A 26,204-nucleotide genomic window follows, 5' to 3' on the forward strand; every position below is an offset into this window, starting at 1 on the left:
TTTTTATCTATTTTTGCATTATGGAAAAGGTGTTCATCGTAATTTCTGTTTGATATCCCCAGAATTTAAAATGTATTAGGAATGATGGTCTGGATATCCAGCTTAAAGTTTTTGATGAGCATATGGAAGAAGACTTGATTGAGTTCTTTCATCGTCTGGACGATATTAGAGCTGAACTTGAATATCCTTTTGTTCTACGGTCTAGACGGATATGTAAAATTACTACTAAACCACAACCAACTGACCTTTATCCCATAAAATATTAAAATTTCTGAAGCTATTTCTATATAAACAATATAAAAATCTAACCTTTATGAATGAGAAGTATAATTGTATAAACCTTTCTAATTTTATTAGTTAGACCAGACTCTAATGTGTATGAATATAATCTTCCCTTCCCTCCCCTCCCCTCCCCTCCCCTCCCCTCCCCTCCCCTTCCCTTCCCCTCCCCTCCCCTTCCCCTCCCCTCCCCTCCCCCTCCCCTCCCCTCCCCTCCCCTCCCCTCCCCTCCCCTCCCCTCCCCTCCCCTCCCCGCCCCCCTCCCCTCTCCCAATGCTCTCCAGCAGTAAGAATTAGGAGACCTTAGCCTACTGGTTAGCTCCTGCCCTACACCCTGGGTACATACTCATGTGGGCCTTGTTAACTGTGCGTCTGCAGATGTCCGTGCTTTCTCAGAGACCCACCAGGTTCCGGTCCTCCCCTGGGGCTTCTCCCTGGTAGGTAATGCTCTCTTGGTCAGGGCAGCCCCAGAACCCAGTACAGTGATCACAGCCAGCTGCTCACTGCACTAGCTGCCAGCAGCATCTTTGCTCCAGATAGGGAGATTGGTCAAATTAATTGTAGAGAATACAAAAAGTATCATGTCATTTTTTTGCACAGAATTTTCCCTCTACTCTCAGTTCTAATTACCTATGTTTGATCATTTGTTGAATATGCGTGATGCCTATTTTCGGGTAAGACACACAATAATCTTTAGAAGTCTTACAGAGCAAACTCTATGTCCTGTTATTTCAGTTCAGTGTAGGATAAATAATTCCACATATTCCTTAATCAATTTACTGAAGCATATGATGTTTACAACATGGTGTGGAGCACAGTTAAGGAAACTAGAGCAGAGAAATATTTTATTTCTATTCTTCAGCATCTTTTACTGATTCGAAATGATTGTTTTATAAGGTAAGAGAAAGCTATATTCTAATATTTTACTTACTGATAAAATTGTAATTGTGAAGTTTACTCAGTGTTTGATTTGGGCAGTCAAGTAATTTTAAGATTTTTATTTTTGTTATAATACTAAGTTATAGAATGTGGTGTTTCCTCTGGGTATATATTTAGCTAGATGATGGTAAAATGATCTTACTATTATTTTTTAAGCTCCAGTGGATTCTTGTTTACAACTTTTCATCTGCATGAACATATAAACTAGCAATAAATTACTACTTTATCATGTGATGGATAATATTTTCTGGTTAGTTTTTAGGCAGTAGGAATAATGATGAGTTTTCTCTATAAGTTACATAAAAGGCACTTAAACTTTGCTTTTATTAAGAGAGTTCCTTAATAATATAGGTATGTTTGATGTTGCTGGTGTATCAGAAAAGTAAGGTGGAAAGTCATTTATGTCCTAACCATCTTGACCTTATTCATAAACTGTTTATTCTGTCTGTACCTTGCCTATGTGTAACTATCTATGGGTATCAGCACCTAACTTGCCTGGGTCACTATGAAAATGGAATATTAGTACTGTGGGTAAAACTCCTAGCCAAATGCCTGGCACATGGTTTTATGTTCAGTAAATGTTCTCAATATCCTCTTTTCACTTTTATTACTGTTTTATGAGGAAAGCTGAGATTTTTAAATATAAAACCATTTTTGTTTCCACCAATTTAGCTGTGCTGAAGTTGCATTCTCAAGCACTGTGGGCAGTAGGTCTTTTCTTATTCTAATTTCCACAAGAAGGATTTGCTAGACCTGTCTCATTTAGGCCCTGTCCTCTGGGCGATGCCCGAGTATACCTAGACCTTTTGGTGTGCCTGACGAGAACAGAATGAGTCAAAAAAGGTTAAAGCTTTTCAGTTCTTTGGGATAAGAACAGATCATCCATCATAGCTCCTCCCTTTGTAGGTATCCCATTGGCATTGTAAAATATGAGTTTAGCTGTGATGGTTAATTTTCTTCTAATAGTTTATTAAAAATAAAAGTTTATTTAACCATTTTATAAATGCTAGATAAACAATACTAATACATTAGTTACATAAGATTTTAAAATATAAGTGCCCTGTTTATTGGGATATTATATTTATCATCCAAATTTACTTAAAAGTGAAATTGAAACTTTCATTTTTTCTAAAGTAACCCCATCCTTTACTTGATCCCTGTATGGTTGGTTCTGTCTAGTTGTTTAAAGCTCTTTGAGTTTTCAAGAATTTTTTTTTTTATAGGGACAGAGAGAGAGTCAGAGAGGGGGATAGATAGGGACAGACAGACAGGAACGGAGAGAGATGAGAAGCATCAATCATCAGTTTTTCATTGGGACTCCTTAATTGTTCATTGATTGCTTTCTCATATGTGCCTTGACCGCGGTGGGCCTTCAGCAGGCCGAGTAACCCCTTGCTTGAGCCAGCGACCTTGGTTTTCAAGAATTTAACACTGATATTTGCTTTCAACAATTCCTGTGTGTCTTGAATGCTGCAGGGGTAGGTGGGAAGTTATCTTTCTTGTGACCTTAATCCCTTCAGCTGTGTTCCAAGAGGACAAGAGGTTTTGTCTAATTTCAAAACATTACAAAGCACAACCATCCTGGTGCATGCTCAGGAGATCAGTCCTATCAGAAGGATCAGTAGTGTCAGAAACACTAAACTATAGCATTACCGTAGTGACATTAGTGAAGCATAGAGGTGTAGTTATTTTATTTTGGTCACCTTTTGAATATCACTTTTAAAAATGATTCACATCTAATCTCCTTTCCCCTCCCTCCCTCCCTCCCTCCCTCCCTCCCTCCCTCCCTCCCTCCCTTCTTTCAAATTTTTTCCATTGATTTGAGAGTGAGAGGGAAGCATCAACTCATTCCACTTTGTTGTGCATTCATTGATTGCTTCTCTTTCTTGCCCTGACTTGGGGTCGAACCCACGACCTCGGCCTTCTGGGAGGACATTTTATTCAGTGAGTCACCTGGCCATGGCACTAATGTTGCTTTCTTATTGGCTCTTTAATCCTCAGGTCTTTGTTCCAAATATGGTTGCAGTGAAGGCATGGTTCTTCTATGGCTGTTGTAGTCCAAACCATTCCTTCTGTTTTTCCCCATGGTCCATGAATAATTCTCATCATTTCATGTGTTGTTTTTGTTCTTATAAAGAGACTATACTTTTATAACAAGATTAAGTCAGAATTATGTCATTTACATAAAATTTTTGTCATACTTTCATTTTGCACTTACATACAGTAAAATTCACTTTTTGTTATATAGTTATATGAATCTTGTTGGTCTTACATTCAGTTTTTGGTATCACTATCTCAGATGGATCTGAATTTTGCCTTTCAGAAATCTATTATCTGAACATATTTTGTTTGGTGAACATTTTAAACTATTATTGATATGAATAAACATAATTAATTTAGTTTTTTAAAATAAATGGATTAGGTACAGAATAAATAGATTTCAGAATGCAAAATAGTCTGGTTTAAAAGAATTAGGAGATAAGAAAATTAGAATATCTGCTCACTTTCACATTTGGAACATGAGGAAATCTTACTGCAGTGGAACTTGATTGGAGAATGTCTGTCAAGGCGGCCCCTGCCAACCAAGAAAATTGAAATGCAGCGAGATAATGAGAAGGTGGAGTAGAAGATCACATTTAATTCTGAAACAAATAATTAGTGGTTCACCATGTGCAGAATACCATGCTAGTTGAATGTGCATGGGAGATAATTTCTGGTATTTTGTAAAAAACATATTGCAGAGAAAGTGAATGTGATTTTTAAAATATCCTCTAAACTGGCTTGTTATCAGTAAGTAATAACAATTTGTGTTCATCTCTGGATTAAGATGATTCCCACACTCCTCTGACATGTTCACTAACTCGCCAGTATCACTCACAGATTATTTTCTCAATTTATATTTCTGGAAATCGAGAACTATTCTTTGCTAATATTGCCTTCCTGAAAGATATTTTTGCACAAAATTTCAGCTACTTTATAAATGAGTTCATAACTGGGAGTGTGAAGTCGGGAAAATAGTGAAATGATTTTTTAAATGATGTAAATAGCTTGTGTTAATTTAAAATATTTTTATTAAAACAACATTAGAATGGTATTGAATGACTAAAAAGAATAGAAGTGCATGCATCATCTAAATCTGCAAGTGTGATAGATATAAATATGTGTGAAGTTTATGTACTTTTAGTGTCAATGTGATTATGGCTAAAATATTAGAGGATGGGAGATTATTTTTTTGCAAGAGGTTGATAATATCTTTTTGCTTTGATTTGTACCTAGGAACACTGTCTTGAACATTTTTACTCTGATAGTTAATGATCATTAGTGTTTTTGCTAATGTTAAGATATAGTAAATCTTATTGAATATAATAGATGATTTATTATATGTAGCATAAATAGGTCAAGTGTGGTGCATGATAGTTTATAGGGTAGGAAAGCCTAAGAGAGTAGAGAGACCATCACACACTACATGGTGAAGAAGGTTTGGAGTGGAAAACTGTAAAAAGTTACTGAGGGAAGGAATAAGTCGTGGGGGTGTGTGTGGCTTGAGAGGACGGTACCTCATTAGAATAGTGTCTATCCTCTCTATCACTTTAATTTGGTTTTGTTTATAAAATTTTTCTAGATATTTCTTTCATGTGCTGGCTTGAGTTTTAAGGGATGTTATTTATTTAGCTTTTATACACATAAGTGGACTGAATTGTAATAATTACATGAACCCTATTTGGACATTTTAGTTTAGTTTTCTCCAAAAATTGTTACGCTAAGTTTATCCAGCTTTGTTTTGAGTAAGAAATACACTGCTCACAAAAATTAGGGGATCAGGAAACGTGCAGAAACTCCAGTACTTTCAGTCTTCTGTACAGTGCATTTTCACTAATGAAATAACAGTTGGTTTTGCATCTCATTTGCTTACTTGAACAACTTTCTTTGACTTGTTTGCTTTTCTGATGTTCTTGTTTAATAAAAAGAAAATCAAATGCTTCTTTTTTTTATTGCTTCATATTCATTTTGAAATATTTCCTAATTTTTGTGAGCAGCATATTTATTTGATATTATATATAATTTATAGTATAGGTTTTTAATTTGATTCCACATACATTCTATAACAGTATACTGTATGGTTTGAAGAACCTTCCAGGAACTGTTTTAGAAAATATTTTTTTGTTTTTATTAATAAAATTAATTAATAGTAGCTATTTTCATGTGGTACGGTGGTTGGTTGATCTTTATTGAGGACTACTTTGGAACACATATCTTGCTTATGTTAATATTCTTTCTTTTACTGCCTACTAATGAAGTCAAGGTTCTGACATGTATAAGGAAATCATCTTTAAGGCACTGTATTTGCTAAAAGATTATAAAATCTATAATGTCTTAAAATCATTAGAAGGAAAGTGATAAGGTAATTGTATTTACTGTTACTGCTATGCTAAATATGTTATGTTAACTGTTGAACTATATATACTAAGTAAATTAGTGAACTTTAAATCCAGCCCACGAAAATGTTCTGTTTTGATGTAAAGTTACAATAATAAATTGAGTGGATACTTATTCTTTTCCTTGGTTTAGGCAACAGTACTTCAAATTAATCGATGAGTGTGTATCTCAGATTGTATTGCATAGAGATGGCATGGATCCAGACTTCACATATCGAAAAAGGCTAGATTTAGATTTAAGTCAGTTTGTTGGTGAGTATTTTTTAATTATTTAAACGGGAATATCTTATCTCCCCTCTGCATCTCCCTCCTCATTAGCTCTAGAATATTCTCATAGAGGGGTCTGTAGACTTCTGAGGTCATTGATACCCTTTTCAGGGATTTCAATAGTTAAAACTATTTTCATAATATTATTAACACATAATTTATCTTTTTTTTACTGTGTGGTATTTGCCCTGATGATGCAAACCAGTGATGGGTAGAAGTGCTAGCACTTTGTTATGAATCAAGGCAGTGGCACCATTTTATTAGCCATTGTGTTATTCCCTCTCAGTAAAGCAAGACAAAGCAATAAAATCTGCCATTTTTTGCTTAAGAATGTCCTTGATAAAGACCTAAACAGTATTTTATTAAACATCTTCCCTGAGGACACATCGTTTTACTATTGTGTGTGAGAAAATGAGATGTACACATGCAGCACTTCTGCTGTATACCAGAGGTCAGTGAGAACATATTCATCCAAGTGTGTGAGTGTCAGCGGAACTGGCTTTGTGTTTTACACAGAAAGAATGGTTGTCATACAGACTGTGACTACACAGACTCAAATGTTTAGCACACACTTTCTTAAAAACGAAATGAAGTGTATCAGTATCTTCAAGGAAAAGGAGTGACAGAATTTGTTGCCAATGATAAAATTCAAGCTTTCAAGTAAAAACTCGAAATGTGAAATGATTTTTGAATAGTATTTGAAAAGACAATTTATTCCTGGACGTTAGGAACATTTCTTTCTTGAGTACATGGGTGGTTTTGACATTCAACTCTTGCTGCATATAGGACATAGAAAGGGAGTGTCATCTTTGAACACTGCTTGCCTATGTAAGTGAAACATATATTTATACAGTGAGAGTGAATTTATTGTATTTATTGACATTACATATTTAGAATAACCTTATAAGCACTGAATAATACAAATACAGAGGAGTGTTGATAGGAATAGATGAGAGAAGACTGAGTAATTGGGGAGACAGATGTTTGTATGGGACACAGATAACTATGTATTATAGTGAAAATCAAGAGATACTGTCTCTAACAGGAATCAAAAGTTTAAGTATTTATTTAGTGCTACAGAGCCAGGCAATTTAGAAAGTAAAATTATGAAAAATGGGGTTAGATAGGAACACAGTTTTGACCTTTTGTAGCAGAATGTTATCTATAATGTCTTAAATAGATAAGAAATAATGATATGGACATTTTATTTAGAATTAAGAAATGAACCACCAGAATAATCTAATACAGAAAGCGTTGAGTGGTAGCATTTAGGGAGTGGGGTTCAGATTTCAGTCAGTTGATTTGGTTCACTATTACTTTTCATTATAAGCCCTTCTGTAATGTTTTTTTACAGCCATATTCATGTATTACTTTCATTTAAAAAATCAAAGAAGGGATAAAATACATTATGGGAAATCCATGTAAGTCACTGTTCCTGCTTAATATCCCATTGTGTGAAAATATAGCATAGTTTATTTAATCTATTATTGCTGGGCAAGTAATTTTAGTTTTATCTAACAACAATATTTTAATAAATATTCCTTCTTAAAGACAAAGTCTTAGAAATAGAATTTCTGGATGAAAGAAAATTCACATTTTAAATTTTAGTACATGTTGCCTACTTTCTCATTAATGAAGTTAGATATTCATACTACTATTGTGTTGGCAAGTTGGTTTCTCTGTGCCATCTCCCAATTTGACATTATGGGTCATTTAATCTTTGCTATTTCTCAGTAAAATTTTTATATTGTCATATTATTGGGGAAAATGAAGTATTCATTCATATGTCTTAGCAATTTGTAGTTTTGTTATTTTTTCAATCATTTTTAATTTTTCAATTACAGTTGACATACAATATTATATTAGTTTCAGGTGTACAACACAGTGATTACTACGGCCCATTTTCCTGTCTTGTGTTGGATTTCATCTTCTCTTTCTCTTCCAAAATAGTCCTGAACTGATGATAGAAACCTCTGAGTATTGTATGTTATAGTTGAACTTCTCCTCCTTTTGCCTAAGTTTAGAACTATGGTAGGGTTTGTCTTTCTCTTTATGTTTTATGCTTTTGTGATTATGTTTAGACAATTCTTCTTCATTACAGCATTGTAATATGTTTCTCCATTTTGCTTATTGTATTACTGGCACTGTTCTAAATGTTTTCGATGATTTTTTTTTTCTTTCTAAACTTTTAAAGTCATAATGAATTTGAGAAGTACTGCAATTTAAAATTTCCTGTCCTTGCAATTTTAGAAATTTGCATAGATCAAGTGAAATTAGAAGAGTCTGAAGAGAAAGCATCAGAATTTTACAAGAAAGTAAGTAACTTGGACTAACTTTGCAAGAATATTTGGGGAGCCACTCACTGCAGGTGTGCATCTGCCTCAGGGCCTTTGCTCATTGTTCCTGCTTTCTGCTTTGCCTGTTTCGGGCATCGTCCTCCACGGAGCACTTCTAAACCATTATATTTAAAAAATTTAGCTATGCTGCTTTTGTTATTTTTCTTTTGCTGTATTTATCATTTTACATGCTACCTAGTTTATTATGTATTTATGAGTGTATATATGAATGCGTTGTCGTTTATCTCTCTAGAGTAAATTTTCTGAGGGTTTTTTGTTTGCTTTATTCACTATCCCAGCACCTATCACAATTTCTGGCCTAAGAACTAAAAAATTATTTTTGAATGACTGAATGATTGAACAAAATGTATATAGTCAGAATTTTACAATTGATATATTTCTCAAGAAATCATATAATTTAGGCCCTTGTGTTTGAAATTATATCAAAAAATTTTAAGAGAAAGCTTAACTTGCTTGTTGTTTTGATTGAAATTGCTTCATTTTAGATCAGGTTGAACCATGTGTGATATCATTTCCCTAGGTCAGAAGTATCGGATATTGCCCATTTCATTTGTTTCAGCCTGGCAGTATTGCTGACCGTTCTCCATTCCCCACTCTTCTTTACGATGGTGTTTTGTGCTTTTATCTGTGCTTAGCATGTAGCTATTTTACATTTTGTTGGTTTTTTTGGGGGGTGGGTGGGGAGTTGTTGTTTTCTTGACATTTTAGGTAGTCACTCTGGTTTGCAGTCATAGGACTGGTTAGAGAAATAATAATTACTACCACCACCACCTCTACAAATGTATACTAAATGAACACTTACTATGGGTTAGGCACCGTGCTAAAGAGTCTACATTTTTGTTGTATCAGGCTTTAAGTAAATCCTGAGGAAACTATATGGTTTTTATAAACTTTTAAGCTAAAACGTAACTGCCAATGGTAGGCACTTTTTTTTAAGTTAGTAGTTATGAAAAACTTTGTAAATTTCCTAAGATGTCCTAAGGTTCAGCAAACACTTTCTGAGAGGTATTATATCTCAGACCTTTGGTTGCAGGCTAGGATTACAGCTACAAATATGATATTCTTGTTGCCCTGAAGTACCCAGTCTAGTGGGGAAACAATGGATCATTTAAATTAAGTGTCATAAGTGTTACAGCTGATAGATGTCTGTGCTGTCAAGTGACCCCTCACCCAACTTTATATTCTAAGCTCAGTAAGAATTTTTGCTCTTCATCAGAAAGTAGTAGGAAACTTCCAAGTACGTGATTTGGATTTATCACAGGTAGTATAAATTTGCTTTTAAAATAATTATTATGTATATAGTTTATATGAGTGGTATTAAACATGGTAACTTTCTCAATACATTGTTTTAAAATTGCAAGCTTTAAAAGTAAGTAGAAGAAAGACCTTGTTCAAGGTTAGTTGTCTCCTTTTAGTCAGAAGTTATGTGTCTTAGGTATATTCAGAAAATATTGTTTGTTCCATAAAAGATTTCTACTGCCATGCCATTTTGTATATATCAGCAAGAACTTCTTTCTGATAGCTTTATAAGGACACATGTAAATACTTTGCTTTAGGCAGGAAGCTATCAGAGCTGCTAGACACATTCTTTATTTTGGTGCATAAATTTGAAAAATGAAGACCAGAAATGTCAGAAAGTACATAGAGAATATTGAATTATCAACCTTCTTGTACAGATGCACTAATACATTTACCCTAGGGAATAAAATTAAGCAGAGCCTCAACCTTAACTGTGTTTCTTGACATTTTTGCGTGTAATATTGTAAGCGTAATATTGCTCTAGTAACTCTTTTTGGAGAAGAAGGCTACCATATCAGTTTTTATAAAGTACGTCTTTAATGGAGATTCATTTTATCCCCAAGGCTACTGTGATTTGCCTATAGATATTATAAAAATGCTAAAGCAAAGTTTATATAGCTATTTTTCTCTTTGATAATACAGATACTTTCAGTATAGTCAATTTAATTTATTAAATTCCCTTAGTGTATACTAATTATGACTAGTTGTTTTGATAGTTTTATCTTTGTTCCCCTACACAATTATTTATTTTTCTGAGTCTCATTCTAAGGCCTATGAAATATAATAGCATACATATTTATATTGTGAAAAAGACTTTTTTATTCTTACTCTCACAAGAATAATTTAATTTTTAAAATTTCTTGCTACACAGCAATAAACATCGACTGAGCAGTCATCGGAAGCCAAATAGAAAAGATGACTTCTCAAAGGCTTTTGATGCTGGGAGATGGGGGGACTTTAATATATGATAGTGACTTAGTTATTCAACAGATAAAGGAAGATTGGACAGGGATTGGCTTATCAGTTTAGATAACAAAGAAACAATAAAGCATTATCTAGACATTAATTGTAGGAAGGTAGTGTGCTTTCATCTAAATAACTCAGACTTTAAAGACACAAAATCTGGCTTTTTCTCTAAATCTTTTACTTACTAGCTGTATGATGAGGGACTAGTAATGGCCTCTGTGTTAAGGTCAGAATAAGATGCATACAGCCCTTTGTAAACTGTTGAATTCTATATTGTTGTTACTTTCCTTATTGAGGATTGATTGTATTTTAAAGTTTCAGGCTACTTTTGTGAAGTATTTGTATTATTTTTAACTGATTGATTTCCTCCACCCCATTTTATAAAGCAGAGTCAAGTACTTGTTTTTGATTATGAGACAATACCCTATTTAAGTTTACCTCTGTTAGGAGAGGTTTTCAGTCATAATGATAGTAGGCTATTTGAATGCAAGATGGGAACTTGGTATGATTGGCTATGTAAATTTGAAAACTCACTGGAGTCACCAAATTTACCTTCCTATTTACCTTCCTCTCACTAGGAAGTTTGAAAGATTAATTTATCTTTAATCTCCCAAAGATTAATCTCCAGCAGATTCATAATAAATAAGACAGACTTTATTCTTGAAAATTGTTGAAGGTTAGAGCCTACATCAGGGTTCTTAAATCTCCTGGTGTTGTAAGAAAAAAGTAATTGATGCAGTTATCTAATAGAATTATTTATTAATAAACAATAAATATTAAAATGAAATTCTTTTAAGTCATATTGATAAACTCCAGGTAAATTTCAAGTATACATTTTTGCAGGTATGGGTCAGAGAACTCAGTACAATGCTTTTCTCTCTATTATTTTACACAAAGTCTCAATGATATTTGAGGACTTTTAAGAAAAATGCCAGGGTTGCAGATAACTATAGGCTGGTTTCCTCTGCTGAGAGGAGAAGGTCATGGACCCCGTCTCTGGCTTTGTCTGATCCCTTGCAAATGACTTTGGTAGGATTTAGAGAAAGGCTGTGGGTGACTTAGCAAAAATCTGCCATTCCTTTCATAAAAGTTTATGTTCTCTTGACAGATGATTACAGTCATTTTTCTCTATAAATAGTGCTTTTTCATTTCCATCTCTCTTTTTCCTCTCATTTCTTTTTTTCTTTTCAGTTTGAAAAAGAGTTTACGGACCACCAAGAAACTCAGGCACAATTGCAGAAAAAAGAGGCAAAGATTAATGAGCTTCAAGCAGAGTTACAAGCTTTTAAAGCTCAGGTAAAATGCCATCTACTCAGAGTGAATTTGAGTTCTGAAAGTTTACCAGGAGAGCAAAAGTCATGTCATCTCTTCACAGCGTCCAAATGTTTAAACTTTAATTTCACTTGTATGTTTTTATGTTATTATTTGTATGTATTTCTAGTCTATATGTTTTTTTTTAACTTATTTTGCTACTTTTTTTTCAATTTGCCTTTTTAAAAATGCCTAAACTTTTATGAACCAGTTTGCTTCCTTATGTTTTGTTTGGGTTTTGTTTTTGGTACATGTTTCCTAACTAATTAAGCATGAAGGGTACGGAAGTTTTTTTTTATCTTAGATTTGTCATTTATCACTGATCTTTATCCTTCTACAGGAAATTATTGCTCAAGCTATTTATTTTTCCAAACTTTCAGCCTATGGGTACCTTGCAGTGAAAGATAACCTCTAGCTGAATGAGAACATTTTCTGATAATTTTTCAATTTCCAAAAGTAAACAGATTTAAAACATGACAAAAAGAGAGTAAATCTGGATTATGAAGCAGATAGCACACATACACCCTTTCTACATAAAACATTTAAATAGCAAGAAATATATCATCTAAATATTTTAAATGGGTGAAGCTAGACTAGGGGGGTAGAACATTCATAGTTGAATTTCTTCATGTAGATTTTTATATAAGATGATGAGCAATTAGTATTACTTTGTTATTTTTCTTTTATCCTAATTTATGGTTATGTTGAAATAGTCTCAGGTATATTATTTTGTATATTGGTGTACTATTTCCTCTATTCTAGGCAATTTTGTTTTCTTTGGAATACTTAGTGGTTAGTTTTGTTACAGAGGCTCTCTGAAGATACCGAGGGAGAGCTGTTAGTGTTCAATTAAAAAAAATTGAAAAGCCCCATCTACAAATAAATTATTCTCATTTATCTTTTCTCTTTAGTGTACAAAAAGAAAGTACAACCATTTATTGAACTTTGCCATGCTTCCTAGTGGCTCCTTGTCTTTCATATTAAAAGAAACGTTTATTCAGCTTGAAGGGTGGCTCCAATCAACCTAAGAATCTCAAGTCTAGTCAAAATTTTAAAGAAAATAAACACTTGATTGTGTTTTGTATTTAATTTAGAGTTATAGACAATGGCTGACATATTTATGACTAGATTTTGCTGATCTGGGCTAATTTAAATTTAAAGGCTTTCTTTTCCTTTTAGCCTTTTTGAAAGGTGGGAGAGGTCTCTCTCTTCACTTTTGATTCATGACTCTGTGCTTGCCTTTTTCTCTTCTTGTCTTTAATTCACTTATTCCACACATATGTTTTCAATGGCTCTCATTTGCCAGTCCCAACATTAGATGCTGTGGAAAGAGTAGTTATATAGGCATAGTCACTTCTCTCATAAAGTTATAATCTATCAAATACATAAATGGTAATGAGTCTTAAATAGTTATGAAGCACTTGATAAGAGCTATCAAGAAGTACAGGGTGCTGTCAGTGTGGAAAGAGTGGTCAGATAAGGCTTTCCTGAGGGGGGGATATGGTAGCTGAGATGGAAAGGTAGGAGATGGCCAGATGAAGAGGGTGTTCCAGGTGAAGAGAATGACATGAGCCAGGGCCCTGAAACTGCAGTGAGGCGGGCACATACATAAAATTGTTTGGGAAAGTCTCTTGACCATCAATCGTACAGCTCCAGATTGCGGCATCGGCATGTCTTTGGTGGTCCTACTAAGAATTTTAGATTTTTATTTTTTTCATCAAGGACAAAGGCATGATGTGGCAATACTAGTTAAGCTATTTTCTAGATTTGTTACTTTATTTTTCTAAGAAAGAGTGAGAGAGTCAGAGCTAGAGAGAGGGGAAAGGCGAGAGATGAGAACCATCAACTGGTAGTTATGTCACATTAGTTTATTGATTGCTTCTCATACATACCTTGACCCGGGGCAAGGGAGGGGCAAGCCAGCAACCACAGGATCATGTCCATGATCCCACGTTCAAGCTGACGACCTTGGGGTTTTTAACCGGAGACTCTGCTGCTTTTTACACTGCTGTACCACTGGTCAGGCTTTTCCTTTTTTAACTTTTCGTTGACATGCTAGTGTTCTCTAGAATTCTGTACGCAGAACTTTCCTCATGCCCCACAGGGGAACTCGCTCCTTCCATGGCTCTTGAAACTGCTGGTTTTCAGGTCTTGAGACCCTTGTCCATTTTGCTCCTGGACATGTCCACCTGGATGGTCATAACAGCCGCAAAATGGGGAATGATATCCTTTTAGTACACTTTTCTGAAAACAGAAGTTATAATTATATACTTAAACTGCGAATAAACTTCACTGGAATTTTTAGTTGAAACTACATGAAATTACTGACAATTTTTTGTCATTTAAAATAAAACATATTGAAGAAAAGTATACTTTTACTTGTTCTATAGACTGTTCTTAGTTTTGTTCCTTATTATTTATTTATTTAATTTATTTTTTCCTCTCTAGTTTGGTGCCTTGCCTGCTGATATAAATATCTCTTTGCCTCTGTCAAAAGAAAACGGAACCGGGCACCCAGCGCCGCCTCCTCCCACGGCGCCGCCTCCACCCCCGCCTCCTCCCCCGCCTCCACTTCCAGGAGTGGCACTGCCCTTTGGGGCTCCTGTGCCTCCACCACCACCCCTGGGGCTTCTCAGTGGGGGAAACTCTCTTCCACATACCCTGCCATTTGGGTTAAAACCAAAGAAAGAATTTAAACCTGAAATTAGCATGAGAAGATTGAACTGGTTAAAGGTAAGTAAATATAGATGGTAGATAGGATAGATAGAAGGCAGATAGATAGATAAATAGATAGATGGAAGAAACATACAGTCACGTAGATTAACATTTAATTTTGTTTTTGCTTGTGTATAATTTCCAGTAGGAACCGTAATCAAAGTGATTTTAAATGAGAGGAAGGTTTTTTTGTTTTGTTTTGTTTTGTTTGTAATAAAAAATTGTTAAGACAAAGTCCTTTGCTCTTGGTTAAGGCTTCTGGGTTTATAAATTTGATGGGAGACGATGTTGGTTGGTCATGTAACCTTGAGACATTCTGTGCAATGTATCCTGCTCTTGAAAAGTCTAAGTGTACATGAGTATTATTAAAGACTCTAAGACAGGGGTCCCCAAACTACGGCCCGCGGGCCACATGTGGCCCCCTGAGGCCATTTATCTGGCCCCTGCCATCTCATTAGCCAAAAGCAGGCCCATAGTTCCCATTGAAATACTGGTCAGTCTGTTAATTTAAATTTACTTGTTCTTTATTTTAAATATTGTATTTGTTCCTGTTTTGTTCTTTTACTTTAAAATAAGATATGTGCAGTGTGCATAGGGATTTTTTCATAGTTTTTTTTATAGTCTGGCCCTTCAATGGTCTGAGGGACAGTGAACTGGCCCCCTGTGTAAAAAGTTTGGGGACCCCTGCTCTAAGAAGTATAATAGAGAAGAACAAACTTCATTTCATTCAGCTTCAATCCCCAATTTTTTCTTATATAACAACTTAACTTCCTACAGAACTCCTATTTCATTGAACACAGTTTGGAGAAAAATCCTACAGGGATTATTCCATACACATTGCCTCACAGCCATGGGGCCCTGGGTCTGGACGTGGTGGTTGGGCTAGGTCAGATGAAACACACATCTCTTCATGAGTCCGTCTTCTCTCGGATTGCAGATCGCACCTCATGAAATGACTGAAAACTGTTTCTGGATAAAAGCAAATGAAAATACGTATGAAAATGTGGATTTGCTCTGTAAACTTGAGAATACATTTTGTTGCCAACAGAAAGGTAAGTTAAACATCTTGGTTAATATTTTAATACTGTCACTTTTTATATATAGTATTAACTACTAGAAAGCATGATGTTAAGAGCCCTGTGTATTTTTTTACTTTATTAATAGGTAAATAGATGATTTAATAAACTGAAACAAATATATGAGATTATAAGATCTTTTCATTAAAAGTAATGGAATTTACTTTTCAAACGGTTTTGTGATAGCTTTTACCTATGCATTGTGATTTTTAAAAAACAATTATATCTAGATAATTACTCTTGTCTGAAAATTGAATTCATTTCATCCAATTTCATAACCAACACCACTTGTTTAAGGGGTAATATTCACTCATACTGTTAATTTTTTAGTATTATAAAATACTTACATGTTAGGTTTTAGATCAGTGATTGCCTTTAATTTTCAAAAAAGAACTCATAGAGGAGCCATTGTATTGACTGGAGATGGGAAGGCTGGATTTCTTCAAATGCCTACTGTGTACTAGCTACCATGCTAGATGCTTTATTTACATTTTAACTTGATCATCACAGCAACCAAGGAATGTTGGTTGGCACCTAAAAAGTAATTTACATCCCTTTGAAATGCTTTTTAAAACATATGTGTAAATTAGAAACTCTTTCTAAAACATAAGTTAGATAGACTAGAAGCTAATTGTAAATTAAGACAGCTTTGCAGAATGTGTGATAAATCCAGAGCCTCTTGCAGATAGTTTTGAGCACCACTGGTCTTGACCAAAATAGTAAAAATGATATATTTTGATCATTGAAACAGGAAGCTCACCCTGGGAAATCTTGTGAAGTAAGCTGATCTTAATTTTACCTTTTGATTATAGAGAATCAAAATTTTCTTTGAATAAAATTAGTGTACTCTTTAGGCAATCAAGGAAAATATATGGCAGTTAAAATGTGTATTTATATGTAAAACACTTGAGAATTTCAGATTTCACAATCTGGAATTGATTAGTTTTCCCTTTACTTTCCTAGTAGGTGCGAATGGAGGAACCGAAAAGCTGTTTAAGTAATGCTGCCATCCAGCTACTCTCTCTTTTTTCTTCCATCTTTACTCTGATTACTTTCTTAATTAATGAGGCTCAAAAGGGAAACTTGTTAGCATGTCTTTAATTTAGCTGCAATGCTAGCCCTAAATGAAATAATTGGACCTTTAAAAAATTCTGAAGTCATCTAACTTTAGCCTTGAGATACAAGGTTGGAAAACACCGGTGTATTTGCTCAATCTGACACTCGTTGCAAAGGTTAAGGTGAGGAAATGATGCGCATTTTCTGATATCACATACTTGGTGTCCCTCTCTGTCTTTGTACTTGCTGTCCCCTCTTCCCTGAATCTCTCTTTCATTTGACTTAGGAGTTGGCAGAGGCCGGTGACTTCTGCTTTCTCACTTTTAGATGCTACCTTCTCCTTTCTGTGACTGTGGATGGTATTTCCATGATGAACAGAAAGGATGGGGAAGCCCAGGGTTGTAACCCTGGGCAGAGCTCACATTTCACAATGCCAATAGCAGATAAGCTGTGAATGTGGCTATTTTTTGGTCTGGATTTCAAAAAATAGTTCCTACTAAGTGTTGAGGAGCCTCCATTCTGAGTACTTAATTTAGGCATGACTTGTAGTTCATCATTTTTGTAGAAAAGGTCTTTAGTTTTGCTTTCAGAAAAGCAGGATTTTATGTAGATATTTTCTAGCAAAGGTCAGAAAGGAAGGCAGGAGAAAGGTGTCTGGAAAGTTGAGACAAGACTGAGGGCTGGTGGTGTGGATTGGTATCTCCGTATAGTCTCTATTCATGGTCTGGATGCTGAGTATTAGGTTCAAATGTTAACATTTACCAGTCTCCCAGGTCTCCAAAGTTTACTTTATTGGAATCAATTTTGTAATGTATGCAGAATTCAAAATTAAAGCTAGTCACTTACTTATTGTTCATTGCAAGGTAGAAATACGGCTGATCTCCACTACATAGCAAGCAGGGGAAAGGAGAGGCATTGGCTGCTGGTTGATTTTCATTATTGGCTTGCTTCACGACTTGGCAGGGAAGGACAGAGGATTCATATTACCAATGATTAGTGAGTTTTTAGAACAATTGGTATGTCTGGGTTTTGGGGCAGTAACTGTTGACCAAGAACCAGGTTGTCTGTGACAACATGGATGGACCTCGCGGGCATTATGCTGAATGAAATAATATGACCTCCTATATGTGGACTCGAAAAAAATCATAGAGACAGATTGGTGGTTGCCAGAGGTGAAGGGTGGGGTTTGAGAAACAGATGAAGGGGGTACAAATTTATTTTTTTTAAAAAAAGGAGAGCCAGGACAATTCTTCTGTTTACAAAGGTGGATGTTCTCTTCCAGGCTATTACAATGGTAGATGCCGATCCTTCATGCTTTCTAAGCATTTGAAACAGATTGAAAAAAGGAACTGAATCCAGTCATTTGAAGAGAACCTTGAAATTTTCTCTGACATTTTCTTATTTTTTGTTACAAAGTGTGGCTTTTTTTCTTACAGAAGGCACTGCTTCAGATTTCTGGGACTTTTAGGTTAAGGTGATTGGTTTTTGGAGCTCTGGTACCCAGAGAGTTGGAAAAGGAAGGACTAATGCGTATAGATTGTGGTGCACGTCCCTGAGCCAGGTCATCATCATGTTACCTTGTTTCATCTTGGCCACACCTCTGCTGAGGGTGTTCTACGAAACAGTCTGACTCCCCAGAACTGCACTGCCCCTTCTGCTCCTAGAGATTCTTGGTAAGAGCTTGGACATTTCCTCGTAGTTCATGTTGCTCTTCATTCTATCTTTTTTTGCTTTTTTTCTGTTTTATTTTACTTTGTTTTTTAAAACTAATCTCCTGGTGACATACCATTGCTTCAATGGGGGAGTGCCTTATACCACATCTTGAGGAGTATAGGAGCCTCTCTCTGAGTCTTTTCCTATGAAATCAACATTTGTTTCTGATTCAGTTGAATCTTAGTATTTTTTTATACCTTGTTTTACTATTATAAGTATTTTACTTTGGTTTTTTTTGTGTCTCTCAGCTCTAAGTTTTTGAGATACATCTTAGCTTTCTATATTTTAAAGTCTTCTGAAAATAGCCTGACCTGTGGTGGCGCAGTGGATAAAGCGTCGACCTGGAAATGCTGAGGTTGCCGGTTCGAAACCCTGGGCTTGCCTGGTCAAGGCACATATGGGAGTTGATGCTTCTAGCTCCTCCCCACCTTCTCTCTCTGTCTCTCTCTCCTCTCTCTCTCCCTCTCTGTCTCCCTTTCTCTCTCCTCTCTAAAATGAATAAATAAAATTTAAAAAAAAAATTAAAGTCTTCTGAAAATAGTCTGTAGGCATTTTTCCCGAGATCCTTATTTCCCCCCATATTTTTCTTCTCAGTTCTCCGTTCCACTTTTTCGCTTCTGTCTTGTCAGCAAATATTTATTGGGAATGTGCTGTGTGTTAGGCCATGTGTTTAACACTGAGGACACTAACGGGAAAGGCCACTGTGCCCTGTCCCCATGTTGCTTTTACAGTCTCACTGAGACTCAGTCAAGTTCTTAGTTGAAACATAAACTGAAGAGTGGAACAATAAATGCTGACTGATTTTAGAAAAGAATAACATATATTATGGTGTTTGACTTCTGTTAAGAATTACCAAGATTATAAAAGAACACTGTAATATTTCTTCAATATTTAATCACAATATTCATATATGAACATTTGGTATCTTCAAAACGATGCTAATGACCTGTGTGTTTTTTACCAGATTGGAAGCATCTGTTGGTTAATTTTTACAGGCTGTTGGAAATGGATTAAAGTGTACTAACAGGTTATTGGTGTTGGATTTATCAACTAAAATTAATATTAATTACTTTCATTATTCACAAACTGTTAACTTAATAGGGATTAAAGGCCTTTTCGAAAGTATATGAACAGTCTAATTCAGTTAGACTGATTTATTATGAAAATGTGATTCCGTAATTGTTAAGCTTCTTGAAATAATCATATTTTATAACAGGTGCGTCATATTTGCCAGATAGGGCCAATAAACTGGTTTATAAAGATTTCTCAACTGAACAATTATGGCATATTGAAACGGTTAATAGATTATGCACTTAAAAACAAATCAAGCTGAGATTCTGACATCATAGTTCAGTGGACAAAGTATTGGGGTAGAGAGTGATTAAACTATGGATTATCCCAGGAACTTGGCTGTGTTCGGGATGTCGCTTTGTATTAGAAACACAGTTAATTCCTCTGTGAACAAAAGTGTGTAAAAAATACTAAACTACTTCACAAACCTAAATTTAAATGAACAATATAATTTCTTACAGAGAGCTATGTTTCTTGGGAATGCATATTAATAAAGAGATGATGACAAAATGAATGTAACTAACATACCTTAAACATCTTAAGGAGTTCTGAAAAGACATTTGACAAAGATTGGGGAAGAAGTTAGTGGATAATTGAATATTTCTCTTGGGATTTATCTTGCTTGTCTGTGGCTGAATTTATCCCTTGGTTCTTGTCTGAATTTCAAAAGAAGTGAAGACTTAAGGACTTGATGCAGGTCAGGAATGTCTTACTTGACCATTATAAAAGTATCTCATTGTTACCAATTATATTGTACTCTGTGTTGGGTTTTTGAAGGAATAGCAATTTATTCTGAAAGGTTTTAGAGAAGTAAAACCTAAAGAGAAAGGCTGTAGGAAGTGAGTTTGTTTAGCCTGGAGCCACAGGCAACTTGAAGTCCACAAAATGCTTGAATTCCGTGCTTAATAGCACTGCGTATCTTTGGCAATTTGAAGGTCCCTGAATATAGGCATATTTCTTGTAAATTGTACAGATGCTCTAAATAAAGGGAGGAGGATTGAACTTGTGTGTATAGGGGTGCCACTCACAAACATAGTTTTTCTTCCTTCTCTCTTTTTCTCATCTTCCACTGGAAAGTGACATGATATCTGGGCACTAGATTCAACTTGAGTCACTTGACTGGTGGGGGATGCTGTCTCCCTTCCATAATACAGAGTCATCTTGGTATTTTAATTCTGCTAGCAGTTTAGTGGTCTACCTGTATCAGATGACCCTTACCAAAATTGTAAATTCATTGCATTTCCGTTGTAATCCCACGTCGTCTTCTCCCAGGATCTCTCATTTCCTGTATCTTCTGTCTTATTCCCTATTTGCCCAGCGCCTCCCTCGTTGCCGTGTGGCTGTTCAGAGTAGACTTTCCTATTTCAGGCAGTTATTCTTTGCCTTGTCTGCCTTATGTTCTATCACTCTAGACTCCCACTCACAATTAGTACATACACAGTATTATTCACCTGAAACTATAAATGAGGCTCATCCTTCTGAATGTACTATTTTAGCCTTACAATGATATTTATAAAGCTGGATCTTTCTTCTCGTCTCCCTCTCATTCACCCCTCCCTGCTCCCCACGCCAGCTCCCCGCACACCACCTGCCAACCTTGGAAGAGACGGAATCACATGGAGCTAGTACTGTAACCTTATGCCATCCTTGGAGCACAGAAGAGAGTGGGTTCATGGTAGGAGAGTCATCAGGAGGTGTAGGGGGCTTCCTGCTGGTTGATATGCTATAGGAATTTGATATTAAATGGTGTAGTAACTTCTTTTGTAAAAGAAAAACTTTCTGTATGAGAATAACTTTATTATATAGTTTGTGACCTTGAATAATTCCTAAGTAGATTTTGAGGTAATTATATATTCATGTATTTTGGTAAGTTGGGTATTTTTTTCCCTCAAGGTGAAAGATATTCTGTGCATTTAACACAAGCATTCACATATATATCAGAGTCTCTAAGCACGTGTCTGTGTTTGAAAAGAATGGCTATTTCAAAGGCAGATATACTTTAGGAATTCTTAACTTGGGGTCTGTGAACTTGGATAAGGAAAAGAAAATCAGAAAACACATCATTATTTTCACTGACCTCTAATTGAAATGAACTATTTTCTTCAATTATAAATATAGGAAACAAGCAAAGCAGTACCTATGCTATTTCTACCTGTAAATTTCACATATCATTTATATCACATTAGAATCATTTCAAATACCTATATCCAAATATCATTGGAATTCATCACTAGTTCAAAATTGGAGTACTTAATTAGACCTGCAGTTAGATCTTAATATGTAATACATTAATAAAGAAGCATATTTTGTTATTTGGGTTCCTCCGGAAGTGGATGCTGTGTTATCAATGTGCAGGAAGGAGGCTTGTTTAGGAGGCAGAGGGTGCATCACGCATATAAAAGGTAGAAGGGGGCCAGGCAGGACTGGGCAGGAAGAACCTTAGGCCATGATGCAAGTCTGACAGATTCTCAGCCACTTCGGCTTGGAGGGCGCTCTGGAGCGCAGGATGACTGTTGGAGGAGTCCTAGGATAGGTGCTAGGAGCCGGGCTGTAGTACTCCTGCCACGTGCAGTCATTGGCTGGAGGCTGCCCAGGAAGTATGTGGCTGGGCTCAAAAGTTGTGGAGGATCCCAAGGGTGCTAATAGCTTGGAGTTTGTCAGCCGAATGCACTCCATGCTGAGTGACAGCTCGCTCCTGAAGGGAGATTTGAGCAGTGCATCTCCTTGCCTGCCGTGCGTGGATGGTACTAGTTCATAAACTGGTGTTCAGTGCATTTTGATAGCTCCATAGGAGTATCATTTGCTTCCTTTGAAATCTTTTGTACTTTTTTTTTTTTTAGTGAGATGAGGGGAGATAGAGAGACAGACTCCCGCATGTGCCCCAGCCTGACTGGGGTCCACCTGTAAACCCCGTCTGGGAGAGATGCTCGAATTAACCAAGCTTTCCTCAGTGCCCGGGGCTGACACTCGAAGCAACCGAGCCACTGGCTGCGAGAGAGGAAGAGAGAGGGGAGGGGGAGAGGGAGGAAAAGAGAAGCAGATGGTTGCTTCTTATGTGTGCCCTGACCAGGGATTAAACCTGGGACGTCCACACAATGGACTGACGCTTTATCCACTGAGCCAACTAGCTAGGGCCAAAATCCTTTGTATTTTTGCATTTAAAAATTATTCTGAGGGTTCCTCCTCTGGCTACCAGTGGGGTCCATGGCAATAAAGGATATGAACCCTGCTCCAGCCTTTCTGATTTGTGTAATGGTGGTAGGAGTGAGGTGGAGGTCAGGGGCCTGACCCCCTCTACTGCTGCTGTTCACGTACAGAAGTGGGTAAGAGTAGGCTGACAGTTGTTCTTATGGAAAAAAACATGCACGTTATGATTCTTACAATAGCTTTATTAACTCTGTTTTCACGTACTCACAACTGTAAACCTACTTTTGCCAACCCTGTGTATGTTTTTTATTTTAATTGCAGGGGCCAATAGATTATTTGTAATGAGATATTTTATCTAATTTAGAAAAAGTTATATGGTGGCTTCAACATCAGGCCATTTATTTTAAAATTCACTTTAACAGCCTGTTGTAATGCAGATGTTAATAAAAGCATACATCAAATCTGGAAAAATATGAAACATTTTAATTAGAAAAGAATAAAACAACAGTATTAATAACATTTGTCTCTTTTTAGAAGTTATATTTACTTCATTTATATCATTTTATTTGCTCCTCAAACCAATCTTGTGAAAGAACCAAAGCAAATACTGTATCCATTTTATATTTAAGAAAGTTATTCTTTTCAAGTGAAGTTTGGCTAAAAGGAGCCGCCACTCTGAGCAGAATACAGATGTGAGTCTAAAGCTAGTGCTCCTTCTGCTTCCCTGATTAAAAGGAATTCTATTATGTTTAATTTAAAGTGTTCTTCTTTGATTTAAAATAATTTTCCTCTCATCTCCTGCCACCTTAACACTGCCCCATAGCTGTTCACCCTCATCCCACAATTTATATTAAAGGCTTTCAAAACTTGCCGCTCTTTATTAAGACCATCTTTCATCATTTGGCACCTCTATTCACTTCTGTAAGTATTTGAGCTGTAAATACTAACACCATGCTGTGGAGTGTACAGAGAAGAGAGGGACTGTGGAGTCCACCCAACAAGTATGTGACCCTGGCTTTTACAGCTGTAGTTTTTTTCCTCCATAAAACCGGGAGATAATACCCATCTCATAAGGTTTTGTGCAGATTGCAGAAGCCTCTTTTGCAGTGCCCTGCTCATTGTAGTTGCACAGGAAATATTAGCTGAACTTAAAGTTTGAAGAACGCAGGCTCATTTCCGTTTGTCAGGTTGGGCGTATCCTCTCTGACTCTTCCACGGTAGTCAGAGTTCAGGGTGCTCCCTCCAGCTTTGGCCCCCCTTCCACGTGAAGCCTTCCGAACCGTGAAACCGCTGTGTTAACTGACCTGTTAATAGCCACTTATGTTGTAACACTGATCTGTACCATTAACTTTAGAAAATAATAATAGAAGATTATTCTGTATGTCTTTTTTTTCCATATTTGTGTATGTCTTAACTGTCAAATGATTTATTAAGTTCCTGTAGAGAGGAATCTGTTGAATCAGGAATAGATGGCAAAGACCCTTTTGGGGTTTTATTCTCTCCTTTAAAAAGTTTTTTTCATTATATTTTTCCTTTTAGTTTATGAGTCATTAGTAGAGTTTCTTCACAACAATTTCTGTAATTTTATGAAATTTAAATACTGAATATTTTAATTTTCCCTTTTATGGGGGGTGTGTGATTCAGTTTTAGAGCATTGAGCTGATGACTTAGGAGGGATTTTGAAAAGCTCATTCAGTTCTATATAAAAACTTACAAGTTCTTATTAATAATTCATTATTTTTTAACAGTTATTTACAGTTGCAGAGATTAGGGAGGATGGTATGGATGGCTTAATATAATTAGGGACCTGGGATGCATTAAGGCGTCGGAACGCTTTAGCTGAGAGGCAGACGTGAGTGCCAAGGAGAGCTCTGGCACGGTTCTCCCAGGGGCTTGCCGGGAGGTGGATAACTGTTCGTTTTAATAGCGCGCTGGCAGAAGGTCCAGAGGAGTGATAAGTTTTTCTTTTCCTCGCCTCCAGCTCTGTAGGATAAGCTATAGAAATTATTTTGGTGAATCATATGCATTTGTTGAAATTCTACCATTTTGACCTATTAAGAACTTTGTTTAGTCTTCTAGTTCTTGTTTTCTAAACTGATGACAGATTAAGGAAATACGTAAAGAGCTGTCTTTAGTTTATAGCTTAACTGAAGATGAGTATTGGTATTTCTACTTCTCTAATAGCTTGTCAAGTAATGGATGAGGGTGCAAAACTCTTGAAATGGAAAGTATCTCGAAATGATTTGTAGCCCCCAATTCTGAGATTGAAATACCTTGAAATTTTATATGCTGCTTTTGCGGATACAAATCTATCTTTTCGGTTGAATCAATGAGGAAATTTGCTGGCAAGAAACAGTAAAAGTGATTTAAACAAGTCTGGTGGTTGGTGGTCTCCGAGTTCGTGAACAGCATGCCAGTGATATCAGGACCCTAGGTAGCTTTTTGTCCATTTTTTAGCTTTCTCTCCAGTTTCAGCATAGCTTAGCCAGCAAAGATGGGGAGTCACTGTGCTCACAGATAGTGCTCTGGGGGAGACTATTTCATGCCCCTTTCAATTATAGGGGCCATGCGTACTCCTCAGTTTGTGGTCCGCTTCCTCTAATCTTCCAAGTCGGCAGCAGAGAGGTGGATTCTCCGAGGCCCTCTCTCTCACCTTGACTTCCTTGATTACAGACTCTGACCTAAGCCAGTCAAGTTTCTTTTAAAGACTCCTGTGATTAAATTAGGCCCACCTGGATAATCCAGGCTCAGCTCCTAATTTTAGGGCCTTTAGCCTTAACCGTATCTGCTAAAGTTTTCCATGTAAGGTAACATGAACAGGTTCCAGGGACTAGGACATAGATGTCCTTGGCAAAGGAGGCTGGCAGCTAGGACAATCAGATGCCATAAAAATCTCAACATACTCAAGTACTTGGCCCTGTTACTTTCACCCATTAAAATTGTGAGTTTCGCCCTGGCCGGTTGGCTCAGCGGTAGAGCGTTGGCCTAGCGTGCGGAGGACCCGGGTTCGATTCCCGGCCAGGGCACACAGGAGAAGCGCCCATTTGCTTCTCCACCCCTCCGCCGTGCCTTCCTCTGTCTCTCTCTTTTCCTCCCGCAGCCAAGGCTCCATTGGAGCAAAGATGGCCCGGGCGCTGGGGATGGCTCTGTGGCCTCTGCCTCAGGCGCTATAGTGGCTCTGGTTGCAACATGGCGGCCCCCAGGATGGGCAGAGCATCGCCCCCTGGTAGGCAGAGCGTCGCCCCTGGTGGGCGTGCCGGGTGGATCCCGGTTGGGCGCATGCGGGAGTCTGTCTGACTGTCTCTCCCTGTTTCCAGCTTCAGGAAAAAAAAAAAAAATTGTGAGTTTCTTTTAGCCCCATATTCTGTTTACAGGAATGCCATTTTAGGGTCCTGGGGCATTTTGACTTTTTAAATAATTTATTCTAGTCACTATTTATTGAACTTTGGATCTTTGCAAGTTATGTGAACATACGATTTTGTTACCACAGTTAAGTACCTTTCTGGATAGGAAAAATCCTTATAACATGTCTTTCCAAGAGCCGGGAAAGACATGGCTCTTTCCCCTTTTTT

At 36.6% G+C, this 26,204-nt stretch overlaps 1 protein-coding gene across 2 annotated transcripts in view; it reads left to right on the forward strand.

The window, feature by feature from the left end:
• Positions 1-26,204, forward strand: part of DIAPH3 (diaphanous related formin 3) — a 522,354-nt gene that overhangs the window by 177,337 nt on the left and 318,813 nt on the right. For both annotated transcript variants that reach the window (XM_066380803.1, XM_066380804.1), the window contains 7 exons: positions 63-181; positions 1,060-1,176; positions 5,788-5,906; positions 8,172-8,236; positions 11,735-11,839; positions 14,303-14,587; positions 15,507-15,621. In XM_066380803.1, coding sequence (XP_066236900.1) covers positions 63-181; positions 1,060-1,176; positions 5,788-5,906; positions 8,172-8,236; positions 11,735-11,839; positions 14,303-14,587; positions 15,507-15,621 — 925 coding nt within the window. The remainder of the gene's footprint in view (positions 1-62; positions 182-1,059; positions 1,177-5,787; positions 5,907-8,171; positions 8,237-11,734; positions 11,840-14,302; positions 14,588-15,506; positions 15,622-26,204) is intronic.

Source organism: Saccopteryx leptura, chromosome 4 (genome assembly GCF_036850995.1).
Source record: "Saccopteryx leptura isolate mSacLep1 chromosome 4, mSacLep1_pri_phased_curated, whole genome shotgun sequence".
Lineage (NCBI taxonomy): Eukaryota > Metazoa > Chordata > Mammalia > Chiroptera > Emballonuridae > Saccopteryx > Saccopteryx leptura.